At 48.4% G+C, this 16,254-nt stretch overlaps 2 protein-coding genes across 5 annotated transcripts in view; both read right to left on the bottom strand.

Moving 5' to 3' along the window:
- Window positions 1–410: 410 nt before the first annotated feature.
- LOC130513025 (eukaryotic translation initiation factor 4 gamma 3-like) lies at window positions 411–5,414 on the bottom strand. The gene is made up of 12 exons (XM_057011564.1): window positions 4,746–5,414; window positions 4,324–4,657; window positions 4,017–4,175; window positions 2,761–3,063; window positions 2,547–2,675; window positions 2,112–2,321; window positions 1,872–1,976; window positions 1,692–1,794; window positions 1,207–1,385; window positions 1,027–1,111; window positions 691–828; window positions 411–559 (listed from the first exon to the last, which is right to left on the bottom strand). The coding sequence occupies exons 1-12, from the start codon at window positions 5,030–5,032 to the stop codon at window positions 411–413; spliced, it is 2,181 nt and encodes a 726-aa protein (XP_056867544.1). The 5' UTR covers window positions 5,033–5,414.
- Window positions 5,415–5,450: 36 nt separating this feature from the next.
- Window positions 5,451–16,254, bottom strand: part of LOC130540320 (E3 ubiquitin-protein ligase TRIM33-like) — a 32,299-nt gene continuing 21,495 nt past the window's right edge. The window contains exons 3-10 of one of the 4 annotated variants that reach the window (XR_008954414.1): window positions 7,185–7,331; window positions 6,930–7,016; window positions 6,709–6,817; window positions 6,488–6,608; window positions 6,311–6,388; window positions 6,161–6,232; window positions 6,020–6,079; window positions 5,451–5,907 (exon numbers count right to left, since the gene is read on the bottom strand). Coding sequence is in view for 3 of the 4 variants with exons in the window: in XM_057059381.1 (XP_056915361.1) it covers window positions 5,885–5,907; window positions 6,020–6,079; window positions 6,161–6,232; window positions 6,311–6,388; window positions 6,488–6,611; window positions 6,709–6,738 (387 nt within the window). In the remaining variant the exon portion in view is untranslated. Of the gene's footprint in view, window positions 5,908–6,019; window positions 6,080–6,160; window positions 6,233–6,310; window positions 6,389–6,487; window positions 6,612–6,708; window positions 6,818–6,929; window positions 7,017–7,184; window positions 7,932–16,254 lie in introns of those variants that run through there. The other 3 variants (XM_057059381.1, XM_057059379.1, XM_057059382.1) reach the window with 3 other exon arrangements.

Below are 16,254 nucleotides of genomic sequence, written 5' to 3'. Positions count from 1 at the left end.
ACCCCCCACTTCCATCCCATTACATCAAGCTTGAGTGTGTTTTAGTATCACTAAAAGAACAAATATAAGAAATACGCTCAATATATCAGAATCTATTTTACTTTATATAGCACTTTATTTTATCATTAAGCATTATAAACAATTAATACTTGTTAGAGATTGTGCTCTCTAGGTACTTGTAGTGTAAATGTTTATAACTGTCTTGAACATTCAACCTCAATAAACCAAAACTCCTTTAGAGAGTAAACCATGATGATCACATCAGGATAAATGGTGCCAGTTGGGACTATATTACCCAACTTCACTAAAACATAAATGATATTCAAGGACTTGTATCAGACAGATGATATTACTGACAATGAAATAATGTGGATTTAAAAAAAAATTAAAAAATTCTTTGCTCCCCAAGTTCAGTTTATCCGTCTGTTAGCCTCTTGGAGCCACTTGAAGAAGTTGGTCACGGATGTCACATTAACTGAGGATGACCTCCATTTGAAGAAGGTCTCATCCTGGATGACTTCTTCATCCCACAGCACATCAAAAAACATCCGCAGCAGACCTACACGGACACACACCAGCAAAAATCACAGGAATAAGTCAATAGAAAAACACCACTGGCTTCTGAATTTGTAGTTCAAAGTTAAAATGAACAAAGCCGTGACCGTTGAGGTGGATAGATGGGACACTCACCATCAGGTTGGTCTATGTGGACCACCAGTTGCTGCACAACGTTCAGGGCCACCAGCTGCTTGTGGTCATCCTTGATGAACCTCTTGAGGAGGCTCGCTCTGTCGAGCAGCTCATAGGTGTTCAGCGTATAAACCCCACCTGACAACACAAACACTCTCTTCACACCACTGTAAAGAAACTGAACACATCTAATCATGGACCATAAAGTGTCCCAGACTGGTTTTTTGCTCACATAATGTAAAACAGACGTCTATGTGGAGTAAAACTAATGAATCATGTTTTTGGACAGAAACAGGCTGAGTTTTCTGCCTCTATATGACATTATAGAACACTTACAGTCAACAATGACTGACTGGCACACTGCTCTCATCAAGGCCCTCACAAAACCATCTGATGACCTCTGCCTGTTGTTGAGGGTGTTCTGGGAGGGGGAGAGGAACCTTTGTTAGTTTCATGCCTACAGTAACAATCTCTCCAGACAAATCCAGTTTAAAGGTCATTCTCATCGGGAGTTACCTGGATCCACTCTTCTAATTGATCATTTACAGAGTTGTTCTGGAGGAGTCTTTTCAGTGCTTGATACACTTCTTCCTCATTGCAATCCACCATTCCACCATTCACTGGTGCCTCCTCCTTTGCGAACAACTCTGATAAGGGCTTTGAGGATCCACCTTTTCGGGTGGTCTTGTGTTCAACTGCAAAGAGCAACAAGTAGTGAAAACCCCCATCCAGATGTCTGCTTTAAAAATGCACCCAATCTTTTGGTTTTTCAGTTATTTACCTGTAATTTTGTTGACTTTAATCTGTGTTCCTCTGTTTATCTTTTGTTCATCCAGGTACACAACAGGTTCTCTCTCTTTCGGTCGCCAGGTGTTTCTCATGCTCCTGTATTCATATTTTTCTGGTGACCGAAAAGTTGAGCTGCTGCCCCTATGGTACCGCTGCTTCCTGTCTCCTTCACAGTTGCGTCTGGAGTCCTGGTTGAACTTCCCAGGAATCGCCTTCTTCAACTGGAGCATCTCTCTCTTCAGCCTGCTTCACCTCTTGGTGAAGCTGCTGGATGGTTTTGGGTCCTTCGTCTTTCCTTCGGGGCACCCAGTTGTTCTGAAGGCCACACATGAGATGTGATGAGAATTCAACTTGCAGACTATATTCATGATTTAACCATCAAAGAGTCTCACCTTTCTTAGGGCCACAACATCCTGCAACATGAATTTGATTCTTGAGGACATCTTCTGCTCCTTCAGTAGGTTGCATATGTTGCTACAGTAGCTATCAAGTTTTGGCTAAAAGGAAGAAAATAATAGGAAGAAAATAAGAGTCCCACTCATTCAGTTTATGCGTAGACAGTGTGTGTGTGGTGTGTTTGTATGTATATGTGTTTGTGTGTGTGTGTGTGTGTTGCGCACAGCTCTCCTTACCCTCTCAGTCCCAGTGTCCAGGTCCTTCCCCACTGTGGACAGGAGCTTGCACACACACTCCAGAGAGTCCTCGCACTCGTCCTGGAGGAGTTTACCTATGCAGGTGTGTATGATGGGCTCCCAGATCATCTTCAGCTTAAAAAGCTCTCCGATAAACCTCACGGTCCCCAGCAAACGCACACGGGTCTTGTGTCTGGTCTGCTCCAGGTCCTTTGGGGGCAGATTTGCATGTATTCAATTTAGGTGAAACACTGTAAAGGTTACATTTAAGTTTGAGTTCAAAATCTAACTATTCTACCGTTCTTGCCAGTGGAGCAAGCACACTTTTGTAGGAAAAACAAAAAGTTCTCACGAAAGGTGCATTGATAAAGCTGAGCTTCAGTCCAATAATTGCACTGGCATATTTGGTTCTGCTGTAGGCGTGCCGCTACTCACCTCTTGAACAGACACATCCTTTTCCTTTTGTGTCAGGAGTCCACAGTTCTGGAACTCCATCTGACATCTTGTGAGCAGACGTTTATGGAGGAGGACGAAGTCATTGCTGCTCTGGGATGAGACCATCAGCTGATGTGGGAAAGGTTTGGCATATTAGTAACAATAATCTGGTCCAAATTCAACCAATCGTACGGACAAAGAATGCAGAGTTTACCCCCTTCAGATGGTGACACATCTTAGCATAGGTTGCGCTGTAGCTCTGCTCAGACAAAGCTTTGTTAACGATGAGCTCAACGACCGCGTTCAGCGTCTCCTCAGTATCGATGTTGAGCTCATCCACCTGCTTCATGAGGCTCTCAAACATCTCAGGGGTGAGCTTGTTTAAAATGCCCCGAAAAGTTCTGATGACCTTCTCAGTTGCCCCTGCTGTCCGTCCATTTCCCTCGCCACCACGCTGGGGGCTTCTGATGGAGGGAACCTGTCCTGCCTGGTAAATGTTAGTGGTCATAGTTGGAGTCTGGAACCACAAGAAAAAACAAACATTTGCTATAATTTACAATGACAAGTACATTTATACTGTCAGATATAAATACACCATCTTCTTTGAAGTGTTAAATGGTTTCGAGTTCATTTTTATTTTACAAAGCCTGAGGGAAAAATTTCACCTTAAAGTTTCAATAATGTCCTGTTTTTTTGTTTGGGGCTTTGAATTAATTGAAGAATATGGAGGTGGCGGTAGCTATTGGGGACTGGGCTGAGGAGCGGAGGGTTCTTAGTTCAGGCCCCAGTGCAGACAAAGCAAGGAAGGTAGTAGGGGAAGGTGTCAGAAGCACCGCCTAGTCAGAGCACTGCCAAGGTACCCTTGAGCAAGGTACCAAACCCACAATAGCTCACATAGGGCCCTGTGATGAACTCAACCAGGGGTATACCCTGCCTTCGCATATATGGGTGCCCTCCCCATGACCCCGAAAAGGATAAAGCGGTCATGAAGATATGAGAATATGAATACTTTTGGTAAAAACGCTAAAGAAAAGAAAAAAGTTCATAGTTTCAAGATGACTCAAAGTGCAGCCTTGTAAAAGCTCAGTGGAAGTGATCTTAAAACTATCAGAAAGGGAGAGTTCACTCACTTGTAGTAGAAAGTTAGTATTCAGACTGGAGTTTTGCTGGTTGTTCCTTGAATGTTACGATTAGCATTAACTCTTAATATTTTAGCAGGTGCTTTTTATAGGATTAAGTTTAACTAACCTTCAGTTGGATTTAACTATGTAGACTTTAGGTCTTTTATGTGAGATCTTTTGCCTTTAATTCAATTAAAAAAACCCTGTCTTTCATGTTGAGACTTTGATCCTTTGACCTTTGATGCGCTCTGTGACTCCACCTCTCCAAGCAGATCCCCCCCCCCCTATCTGGCTTTGTGCTAAATCGGCCGCTCAACAGTCTTCCCCGGTGCCATGCAGCATAAACCACCTGCTGTTTATCATAGTCATGCAGGTTCTGCCACAGGGAGATGATAGTGTCGGTCTGCTGCGGGTTTAAAAAGAGGACTGTCTGCTCCTGAAGCTCTACCAGGTACTTGCCAAGGCTGTCCACGTGCTGGTACCCAGGCCTGTTTTTGTCATCAACAACCTATGCAAATAATTAAACAATTTAGATAAGAATATTAAGCCTTCACTGACACAGAAATTGACAATATGTTACGTGACTGTAAACGTAATGTTTTTAAAAATTGTACAGAGCTATACTTGTACATTCTAAATAGCTTTCTGTCACCTACCACATCTTCATCTGCAGCTACAGATGTAGTAGCTGGAGTGCTAGTATGCAGCGCAGATGGGTTGGCAGCCATTGATGACCTGGGTGTTGTGGTGCTTGGAGCTACCGGTGTGGAAGGCTTGGGAGCTGTGATGGTGATGGTGGGTGTCCAGGGTGCCGGGGATGAGACAACTGATGTGGTCACAGTGGCAGTAGGAGCTAGAGAGGGCTCAAGGACTACTGTCGGATCTTCTGGGAGGTCAGAGAGGTCATCTTTCACCACATCATGCTCTTCGATTAGCTGAGCCGTCTCCTCTGAATCCGGGTGCATATCTTGCAGTGCCTGGCCAGTCTGCCTGAAGAGACTGATTGTGTCAAAATCATCCTGCATCCCAATGAGCTCTCCTGAAATAACAATGCCCAATGCCCTGAAATAACAATAACCTGCTTCCCATCAAGGTATGCAGCAGCTCCTCCACCAGCTGGACGGTGGTCTCCTCCCCACCTGTCCTTCTCTGGCAATGCAGAGTCAGCTCCTCCCTCGACGGATGCTTGTGGATGTTGCCAGTAGGGAGAGACAAGCCCTGCGCCCTGAACTGCTGCTCTTTAGCTTCACACAACCGAGCTAAATCAGCAGCATCCCACTCAAATATGCACGCCGATAGACGTGACATAAAAAGCAGATACAGCCGATGAGCATTGGTTGTGCAGCCCACAGCGAGTCGGGGCATAAAGTGCCAGATATCCAGTTTGATGGCAAGGTCTGGCCATCCACTGAATCTGGCCCTCAGCTTTGTCTCTCCCAACTCGACGCAGCATCCACAATCAACATAGGAGCGCAGGAGGATCCACACCAGCCTCCTGGAATCTTTTCATTAGACCTGCAGCCATCAGGTCCAGTCCACGCACTCCGTGCCGTACCGTAACACTCGGTTCAGCCACTCCTCTGTATGGTTCTCCCTCAGCTGCTTCAGGACACGAGTCGGACTGTTGCCCAGTCCTCTCTCCCGCAGAAGCCGGATCACCCTTATATCACAAGCGTACCTTGGATATAGATAGAAAACATATCAGTAAGAATATTGTACAAACTTGTGTGTAAGACATGGCGAGAAAGAAAATACTCACTTTCGTGTAAGGATGAAAAAAATTCTGACCGATGTGCCAGGTCCAGCTGTGTGAGCACAGTCTGGCTCCATGACACATGGGAGGATCTACATTTATTGCAGATTAAAGTTTCTGCTACCATGTTGTAGGTCCGATCTACATCCAGAACCTGCCGTGCCCTCTTATGCAGCCCAGTTAGTTGGTGCAGCCCACAGCCCTGGTTGGGACAGACCACCTTCACATTCCACAACTTGTATGGCATTCAGACAAGAAGTGGATGGGCAAAAAAGCGGTCTGGACCTGGAGCCTGATTATACACCTCACTGTGCTGAGGTGGGAAGTACTAGAGCTTCAGGTGGTCCTGAAGATCCAGTACAGTTCGGAAAAGCTGCTTAGAAATCCATTTATGGTCTTCAACCGGCAAGGTATTTGACCATAAACGGGGCAGCTGATTTCCTGCTGGTGTCCCAAGAGTGGACTTAAGAGGACTGGAGGCAGCAGTCTATACAAAAGACAAAACAGAACCAAATCAACAAAACGACAATACAGCTGACACTGTTAATAACCACATCTCATGCTCTACACAACACTAAATTAAATCTTGTATTACTTACAGACACACTGGCACACACTCTTGAAGAAGATGGGGAACTGTGGACAGGAGCTGGTGGAGTCTGTAGACAAAAGGAAAAGACGTTTTATAGGTTTAGGTTTGCTTGAGTTGTATTTGAGAAGTGGTTTGTGTCATGACTTACTGGGGCAGCGATACTGGCTGGAGGTGGGGTCTGGCTGGTGCTGGCCTGTCCTGTGCCAGCAGTGACTTGTGTCTGTGAAGCAGTGCAGTCCATCTAGGTTTCTTCTGTTATAGCTGCAAATATTACTATTCCATTTAAAACTCTACATACCTTTGTAAATTTCCGTGCCATGCTTAAATTTGGAGTTGCAGCTGCAACATGTCTCCATCCGAATTTTGACTTGTTGAACTGAATCAAAATAAAGCAAAAGATTATTGTCAAACTAAAAGTAAACAAAATGCCAAAACATTATTATCATTTTTTAAATGTGAATAACTATCCAAATACCATTGCCAGGGTCAACACTGGGGTCCTTCAAATTATCGCTGCCTGCAGGGCTTTGCAGCAGGGCAGGGGCAGGAGCAGGGGCAGGAGCAGGAGCTTGAGGGACAGCTGCTGCAGCTGCTATCTGCTTTGTTCAGATGGAGTAGACGTGACACTAATTAGTTTGTGCAACTTTTATTCAACAATACCAATGACTGATTCAGCATTTGTTGCATTGCATTAACCTTGCTGCCTGCTGAAATGGGTGGACCCATGGCACCTGGAAGACCAGTCAGGTCTGTTGTTGGGAGGGGAGGGCTGTGGATTTGCTGCAGCCTCAGCAGCTGGCTGTCCCTTCATGACAGAGCAGAAGCATCATCACTTAACTCATTGCATTAACTGCACTTTACAAATAAACTAAACTGAACGAACTCACACGCACACACACACAAATACACACTGTTACCTTCTGTATGTAGAACCCACAGATGCAATTTATCATGTCCCCGAACAAGGATCTTTTTCCATGGGACATCTTTGGGCACTTCTCAATCTGAAAACAACAGTAATTTGCATACACCTTAAATGATTGCTTTTCTTTTTTAGTCTTTACAAATTTACATTATACACATTTATTCAACCTAAAAATTATAAATCCTTCGAATTAATATAGGGCCCAATTTTTATCAGTATTAAGAGTATCATTTAATAAGCTACATACCTATTTATACAAATCAAACCATTTTTTTTGTCAGGGGGCTGGCGTGTTGCCCTCACTTGCAGGCCAGACCCCAGTGCTGGCAAACTGACGAAGGCAAGACACCCACTCTCCGTCTCCCATCGCCTTGTGTGATTACTTTGCTGCTGCCTTTGATGACATAAATACACAGACATTATTTAAATGCATGCCATCAAAATAAACGTATGAGCAGACATTAGGGGTCATGCCCTGAACCCACCGACGGCATTTGCATGAGAGTGTGTGAAGATTTGACGCTCAGATCAGCAGCACATGAGTAACACACTTTACTTTATATCATAATTTATACATAATATAATGTTACTGAACCATTACTGCTAATAAAGTAACGAAACTACAGTGTTGTCAGTAAAGTAAGTGTGAAATCAAAATGTCGCTCCACTGTAGTAGCAGCAGTAGGGGTAGGGGTGGGGGAGTACAGGCCACAACAATGTAAAGGAGTAATAAAGGAGTTAATACTCCACACAGCTAATATGTCACAAGCGCACACTTTAGCCGATGACTCTATTGTAGTTTTGCAAAAACCCATTGACATATTAGCAACTAGCGGCTAGCGAAAACTCGCGAAACATATAACACGACGACGACAACAACATGCTATCTGCTTCTGCGAGTGTGAAGATTCTGCTGTGTTTCCAGTATTTTAGAGAGAGCTGAGACCTCATGCACTTTAATACAGACCAGCAGAGGAACTGCTGAAACCTTCACGAGCAGGAGACCCGAGTCATCATCTTCATGGGTTTGGAAGTGTCGCTTCAGGTAATCGGGGAAAAACTCCTCCCCTGACTGTATTTGTCACGAGGAGAGCGGCCTGAAATTAAGGGTTGGCAATTCTGTTCCGTTCCATTTTCTCCCGCTTAACTGGATCCGGGTCGCGGGGGCAGCAGCTTCAGGAGGGATGCCCAGACAGCCCTCTCCCCGGCCACTTCCATCAGCTCCTCCGGGGGAAACCCCAGCCGCTCCCAAGCCAGGCAAGCGATGTAGTCCCTCCACCTAGTCCTGAGCCGGCCACGAGGCTGCCTCCCGGTGGGACATGTCCGGAACACCTCTAAAGGGAGGCGTCCGAAAGGCATCCTAGCCAGATGCCCAAGCCTCCCCAACTGACTCCTCTCGATGTGGAGAAGCAGTGGTTCTACTCCGAGCTCCTCTCGGATGTCTGAGCTTCTCACCCTATCTCTAAGGCTGAGCCCGGCCACCCTGCGGAGGAGACTCATTTCAGCCGCGATCTCGTTCTTTCGGTCATCACCCAACGTTGATGGCCATAGGTGAGGGCTGGGACGTAGATCGACCGGTAAATCGAGAGCTTTGCCTTCCGGCTCAACTCCTTCTTCACCACGACGGATCGGTTAAGCGCCCGCATCACTGCTGATGCCGCTCCGAATGAAATTTTGTTGTATTTTTCTATGATGACAATATTTCCTCTCAAACATTACTATTATCATCAGCACAATGAAATAAAAAATCATCATAATAATAACAATAATTTGTGTTGATGTTGATTGTTGATTAATAATAATGTTGATTATTATTATCATCACTGTTGCGATTGTAATTGATATTGATAACCATGGCAAAAATCCAACATAAACTAATGTAAGGTATTATGTGTACACACACACACACAAACACATTTATAAATGCATATATAAATAAAATATATACTATTACTATATATATACTAAGTAATTCATTTATTTAAATTAATACAAATGATTTAATTTCCAATGAAAAATGAAAAACAGAATCTAAAAAAAGGGAAAAAACAGATTTGTCAGAAAACTACTAATAAATCTAAATTTGTTCATTGTTTTAGTTTTAGTTTCTACAGGCTGTAGATTGTGAGCTAGTTCCTGTTTAACAGACTACACATCGGAATCACATGACATGATCGTGTGATTCCAGTGACCAATAAAAAAAATCCTGTCTCAGCCAATCACAAAATTGGTCGTTCCCCAAAAAATGATTCCAGTTGCAGTACTCGAATATGTTCAATTGGGGGCGCTCAAGAAGATTGAAGAGAAAACACATTTCAGGTTTTGATACTGCAATGAGGGCAATTTCTGAAACGTATACAGATCAATCATTAGGGGCACTGGATGCTATTTACAGGGTTTTCTTTGTGAGGACCATGGAAAATGTCCTCACAACAGAAAATGTCCTCACACGTTAGGTCGTTTGTCAAGTATTGTCCCCGCAAATCTAGCAATACAAGAATACACACACACACACACACACAGTTAATATTAGTGACAGGTTTCATAAACACATCATTCTTGCAGTACTTGCTGTTGACCACTCGAGGGCACCTTTTTACCAGAAAAGAAAGCGCAGCAGCGCGGAGCCCCCAAGGACCCGAGTTTGAGTTTAAATGAGTCTTCACAGAAGCTCTTTAACTCCGGGGATCTCTGCAGTGGTTCAAAGTCACCAAATGTGCAGGAGGGCCTTGTGTTCAGGTGACCCAACACGTCCCTCCCTGTTAAAGCCGCTTTCACCCATTATGTGCCTGACAGGCTGGAGCTCAGCTTGATGTCAACCGAATATCCATCAACTTTTCGGAATAATGCGCCTTCAATGTGCCTTTCTTCTCCTGCTGCCACACCTGTTCGAATCTGGGTCAGCTACCTGTCGTGGCAAATCCTCTCCTGCAGCCACATGACAATATTTTCTTACCTGTGTGTGTGTGTATCCACTCTCCCCGCCCCCACACACGCCCCCCCACACACACACACCCCCACCACACACATGCACACACACACACACACACACGCACACACACACAGCTGCACTGATGCCATGAACCATGCCTCGTTTGGAACTGTCACCCTATGGCCTCATCATCCAATCAGTCCTTCTCAGTCCAAATATGGTGTTTCAAACCTGCCGTCGGTGCGGCAGAGATGACAAAGAGATTGAACCTGGGCCAGATTTTAGTGCTGTTTTGTTGATTGCTGCTCTCACGTCAAGTGCCAACCCTTAATTTCAGGCCGCTCTCCTCGTGACAAATACAGTCAGGGGAGGAGTTTTTCCCCGATTACCTGAAGCGACACTTCCAAACCCATGAAGATGATGACTCGGGTCTCCTGCTCGTGAAGGTTTCAGCAGTTCCTCTGCTGGTCTGTATTAAAGTGCATGAGGTCTCAGCTCTCTCTAAAATACTGGAAACACAGCAGAATCTTCACACTCGTCCCCAGCGACATTTGTTGGAAGCAGTGAAACCTGCCGTTCTGATTGGTCGAACGCTAGCTGGCGCCGCTTTTGAAAGGCTGAAAGCCGAACTTGATGCTGACGGCAACAGATGAAACCCATCTGCACATTCTTGTCAGTTTGTGGGCAGCTGGCGGTGCCGCACACCCAGAGAAGGAGCTGCTGCAGAAACATCTGCTGGTTCCTCCGTCTGTGGAGGAGGACGAGCTTTGTGAAGTGGGAACGTAGCGGTTCTTTACGTGATCCATGCGTTCTCTGCCAGTAAGACTATTACAGATGATGTCGTGTGTGTGTGACGGTGGGGACGAGCAAACACGGGTGAGGATGCTAACATTAGCATTTCCACTGAGCCGTCCATTGATGGGCCGGAGCGGACGAGTGCGTCAGGCTGTTTGCCGGAACACAGTCCCGCTTTTACGTCTTTGGACACAGTCTGGGTCCTGAGCTCAGTTCCTGTCGGAAACCCATACTTTTACTCACTTTTTCCCTGCGTGGAGGCAGCTTGGCAGCCGGGCCCGCTGCACTCAGAGCTGGAAGGAGTTTTCACGCCGTTTCCAGTCGAATCTCAGCGGTCGTTTTGCAGGAGAGAAGATCCGAATCTGTGTTTTCGGATCTTCTCTGGCGCCGGGGCATGTTGAATATAAGCGTGGGGTCGCACCTTTACTGTCATATTCACGCCAGTTTTGGAGTGTCATGACAACGTTAGCGTGTCTGATGTTTGACTAAAGAGGAGGCCGACCCCTCGCCGTTCCTTGGCGCCACCTTAAAATCGTGAGTTCGCCGTCCATTTCCTGTTGCAGGACAGGAACTGAATCTCGTCTCTCCTCCGCCCCAGCCAGTCAAATCAAAGTGGAAATCAGCCAGGCGACGGCTCCGTACCTTCACAGTATCTTGATGACAGTTTGAACCTATGACCAGCTGCTGCTCTCTGACGGTTTTGGTTAACGGTTAAGGCTTATCTTCTGCCAGCCTTTACATAACAAGACCGAACTTTCCCACAGCGCTTTACGGCTGCTTTTGAAGGCTTACGTTGACGAGTTTTAATGGCAGCCACTGACTGGAGCTGGAGGAGGGCGTTAAATGAGGAATTCTTATTAATTATTAACTCTTAAATGTGGATGCGGCCTAAACAGCTGCACTGGTGCGAAGCTTTTGTTTTTCCAGGTTGGATGGATCGGTTTCCAGTGTGGTGAAAGGTGATTTCATAATGCATCATTCATGCGCAACGAATTTAGGCCCGAGGTCAACGGAGACGCTGCCAAGTCGGCGGCCCAGCCCATTCCTGCGCCGCCTCGTTTTCATATTCAAACCTGTATTCTTTGCCCTTCAGCAACAGACGCCGTCGCAGAATCCGTTCGACTCCATCAGATAACAGGCAAATGTTCCTGACGCCGCTCCACTTTCATTTTCCCTTTTATCCTCCTTTTTTGAGCATGAGAGAGCGGCTGCCGCTGGGGCCAAGGTGGGAAAACGCAGGCGATCAACCTGGTTAGCCATCCCGTTAGCCGCGGCTCCACAGGTACACCACAGAACGAGAAGGGCCCGACTCAGCCCGGTGCTGCTCATGTGTCATTCCCGCTTAATTTGAAGAGCTGCTCCCTTTTCCACGCAGGACTTTGGGCAGCGATCAGAGTGTTTTATTTGTCCAACACAGCTGATGCCAGCCCTCCCTCTCCTAATCCCAGCAGGCCCGAAGGCCCCCGCTCTGTGCGGTGTCCCAGCACGGTCCGCTAAACTTTAAACAGACTCCTCACTGTACTGCTGCCCGGGCCTGCTCCCAATCCGGACTTTGAAGTGGGAATCCTGTACTTAGCACATGCTAACGTCATCATAGTTTGGTTTTGATGGGACCTAAATGCAGAAGCTGGCTCCGTTTCATTGGCTCCTTGTGAACTGCACACTTATTCCCCAGTAAACACGACCTTATAAACTCACTTGGCCACCTAAGCTGCAATAACTTGTTTGCGATGCAGCTAAATGCGTCCTTATGCGTGTTAGTCATTAAAAAAGTGCAACTTAGCCCCACTCAGCTGCCTCCTGGCCGGGATGAGGTGTAAACATTTGCCCCGAACTGTAGCCATTCCGTAGCGGCGGCGCTTTATTGGGCGTTTTTGGTATTTCCGTGAGCGAAAACCAGCCAAATCGTTGAGCGTCGGTCAGGGAATTCAAACCTTCGCTGAGAGTAAAGGTGCTGAGCTGTCCGATTGCATCACGAGGTGCTGCTGAGGCTAATTAGCATGCTAAACATCCCCAAACAAAAACATGCTGTACACGCCAGCCTAAACCTCTGGGGCTGTTGTCAAGTTTGCCCTGTTGTTTGAAGAGCAACAGAACAAAACGCTGTTGATAATTTTAAAAAACAGCCCAGAACTGGATCAAATGCTGCTCTGTGCACGTGGACTGTTTGATTGTAACAGCAGGAAGAAATTAGTTTAAGCCACATGCAAACTGCCATCCTGGAATTATTATTTAACTGTATTTAACGGCCTAATGACAGCTGCGGGTGCACAAACGCACACGTGTGTGTCTGTGCACACACTATTACATTATTCAAACAAGCAGAGATAAGACGCTAACAGTATTACCCCCCCGAGCCAACCTGCAGGGGCTGTGTGTTGCGTAAGCCTCCCCGCTCATCAGCCGCCTGTCTTGTTTTCCAAGTGCGGGTGACTCGGGAGGGTGTGGGCGTCGGGGGGCAAGTGTCTGTGGTTTCCGAAGCATCTGAGCTGCCTGTCGCAGTGCCTGTTTTTTTTTTCCAGCCTCTGAAATCATGAGCCGTGTTTACCTTCTATTCATTGTATCAACACGCTGGCAACTCCAGTCTAGCTAGCAGGTGAGACGCTGCGTCGGCATGGCGACCGCAGCCCCTGTTAAGCTCTATAGGAGCTACAGTGGCTGTTTGTGCAGGTGCAGCTGGGGAAATATGGCCGACGGCCGCGGCCTTTGTTTTTTCAACCATTCGCACCGTTCAGAGCCCTCCTTTTACCCCCCCACCCCCCGCTGCCCCGTCCCGGTGAGTCAAGGAAAACAGCACTGTTTCCGCCCGGGGTCGATGCTGCGGTTTCAGCCCACCGACCGCGCCCCCTCCTCCCCCGTCTCGGGCTGACAGCGGCGGGGCAGAGTCAGCGTTTATTTGCGGAGGCCTGCTTTGATGTGACGACTGACAGCTGATATTTCCAACGTTAAGCGGTGGGCGACCTATGACCTCTGCGGAGAGCCACCTGTGCTCTCTTATCCCCCCCCCCCCCCCACGGCAAGTAGGGACGTGCTCGGCCAGCAGGAGGACCATCCCTCAGCCCGGCGGTCACAAAGCGGTGGGACGCGTTGGCTAACACCCCCCGACAATAACAGCTGGAGCTGGTTTCCTGTGTTTGTGGAAGTGTTTCCTGTGAAACAGAGTTTGAAAAGTTGGAAAGATCTGCTGGCGGCGCCGCGTCCTAAAGGCCCAGCTGTCGCGCACAGTTTCTCTCCTGTTACCTGCAGCAAAGGCTGCAACGCTGTTAGCTGTTAGCTGTTAGCTGTTAGCTGCATGAACCATGCAGGTAGGTGCAGGGGCCCCTGTAGCTGCCCTGTTTCAAGTCTTCCCGTCCTTTGTACGATAATAATCTCTCCCCAAAGCGGCTATGTTCCCTCAGCAAAAGCGTTTTTAAAAAAATATAAAGCCGTGTCAGGGTGTGTGTGTGTGTGTGTGTGTGTGTGGGGGGGGGGGGGGTTGATGGGTCAAGTGGTGAAAAAGGGGCAATTTGGCAGCAACAACAGCAACATCTGCTGAGTTTGCTGGTGTTGGTTTTGGCCCAGACCTCAGCCCCCCCCACCGCCACTATGAAGCAGTTGAGTTACTTTACATCATGTCTACTCCCCAGACCACCCCTGCCCCCCCCACCCCCCCGCCCCGTCCCACAGGCCTCACTTGTCAAAACCAAAATAGTGCTGCGCTGCAGCCTGTGCACGCCAGCGCATGGAGACAGAATGGGCCCCTCTGTGGAGGTGGTGTGTTTAAAAGGTTGTGTTTCATGGACCAGGGTGGGGGGGGGGACGAGTGATTGCTCGCAGGTGGGCCGACCGGAGTCGTCTTGAGGCCGAGCGGCTCAGGTGTTCCGAAACCCCCCGAAGTTGCGTCTCCCCCTGGATTCGGGGCCCAAACTGCGACTCTGGCCGAGGGAGTGTCAATATTTTGCTAGCGTCCAGGTGCTCCGGCGGCCCGTGTTGGGCGTGCGAACTTCCCCCGCTAACCTCAGTCCAGGCCCGAGGGGTTTACTACTCTGGCGGCCCGTCAAGGCTGGCTGGTGCGGTCCGACCGGCTGGTTCGCCTGTCTGTTGACTGGCTCCTGCCGCAGCGACGCAGCGAAAATGTGAGCGCGACTTCTGCAACCAGGAAGCGCAGCAGCACGCCGGCCCGTTCCAGCGCCCCCCTTCGGCTCATGGCCTCTAATTCACCATCGGATCACTGGGAAATGCCACTAAAGCTCCGAGCTTAGGAGATACCCAAATAGCAGGAGCAGGATCTGACCTGTTACGTGTGTGCGGAGTGTGTGTGTGTGTGTGTGTGTGTGTGTGTGTGTGATTCCAGATCAATGCCAGGCTCTAACAGCCCTTAATCCTCATCCATCATGTTGGTAGCCCCCCCCCCCCCGATGATGATTGTGATGTAACAGTGGGAACGCCACCTGAGGGCCCTGCCTTTGTCTCACCTGAGCTGCTTTTGACCCCAGTTAGTCAGCGCGCTTTGCACCGCTGATTGATAGCGTCTGCGCACACACACACAAACACACACAAACACACACACCCTCCAATCTCTCATCAGCCTCCTTTAATGTTTGCTCTGACTGTCCGGACTTGTCGATCCCGTCAGCAGAACAGGCACGTACACACAAGCCGGCGGCGCGCGCTCACAGGCCGGGGCGGAAAATAGGCTGTGAGAACTGGAGGAGCAGGTTCTGGGTTTTGAACAGTGGGAACGGCGGGATGAGTCAGCAGGTCTGTGTCAGTGACTCTGAGCTCAGTACTGACCTCCTTCTTTCATTCTCCCCTGAAAAACAACTTGGTCAGGCTCACGTGGGGCCAAGATTACCGGGTCTAGACGGTGACGCTCAGCCCGGCAGGACCAACTGGGAGCGTGTTTCCAAGGGGACTGAACCCAGAACCTTCAGCAGAGGCACCTAATCGGCGCTCCGCTGCTTTCAAATGCTTTCAAATGCTTTCAAATGCTTTTCGGTTGCTTTTTATAGTTTAAACGAAGAGGCTGCCAACTGGTAAAGGACAGACTGGTTCTGGAAGCGGTCCTGGGGTCGCGGGGTCACACGGGGTTGACCTCCCTCCCAGTCATGTCCAGCAGGTGCCACAATGTGACCTTGGCTGGGAGTGCAGGACGCACGCGGACGCCGCTCCCCTGGGACGGTGCGGCTGTGATCTCGACAGGCCGGGGAGCGGCGGGGGCGACAGACCGGACCAGACCGGCCAGCGGGGTCGCTTTCCAGCCCGTTTGAAGTCTGATTCTGAGCGCCGGCCGACAGTTGGTGCTCCTGGGCGCCCGCGTCGTGCTGGCAGACCACCCATATCTGAAAAAATGTCCCGCCAGGTTTAAGTTTTCTCAAGAATGCGGCCCATCTGAGCTCCCCCCCCCACCAAAACCTGCTCCATCTGGACCCCCTCTCAACCTGGGACAGGATGTGTAAGCTAATTCCAGAGTCTCAGTGTCATCTAAGGCCCGAAAAGCCGAATTAAGTCAATAACGGCAATAAAAGCGTCTGTTGGGGATCAACTGACAAACCCAAGAATGCGAGAAGCGTGTCCGGCGGTATCGGACCCACGCTGCTCCGGTAATGGA

The sequence above is a fragment of the Takifugu flavidus genome, chromosome 16, assembly GCF_003711565.1.
Source record: "Takifugu flavidus isolate HTHZ2018 chromosome 16, ASM371156v2, whole genome shotgun sequence".
Classification (NCBI taxonomy): domain Eukaryota; kingdom Metazoa; phylum Chordata; class Actinopteri; order Tetraodontiformes; family Tetraodontidae; genus Takifugu; species Takifugu flavidus.
Note: the sequence above shows the minus strand (reverse complement) of the source record. Positions and strands in the feature narration are given on the sequence as shown.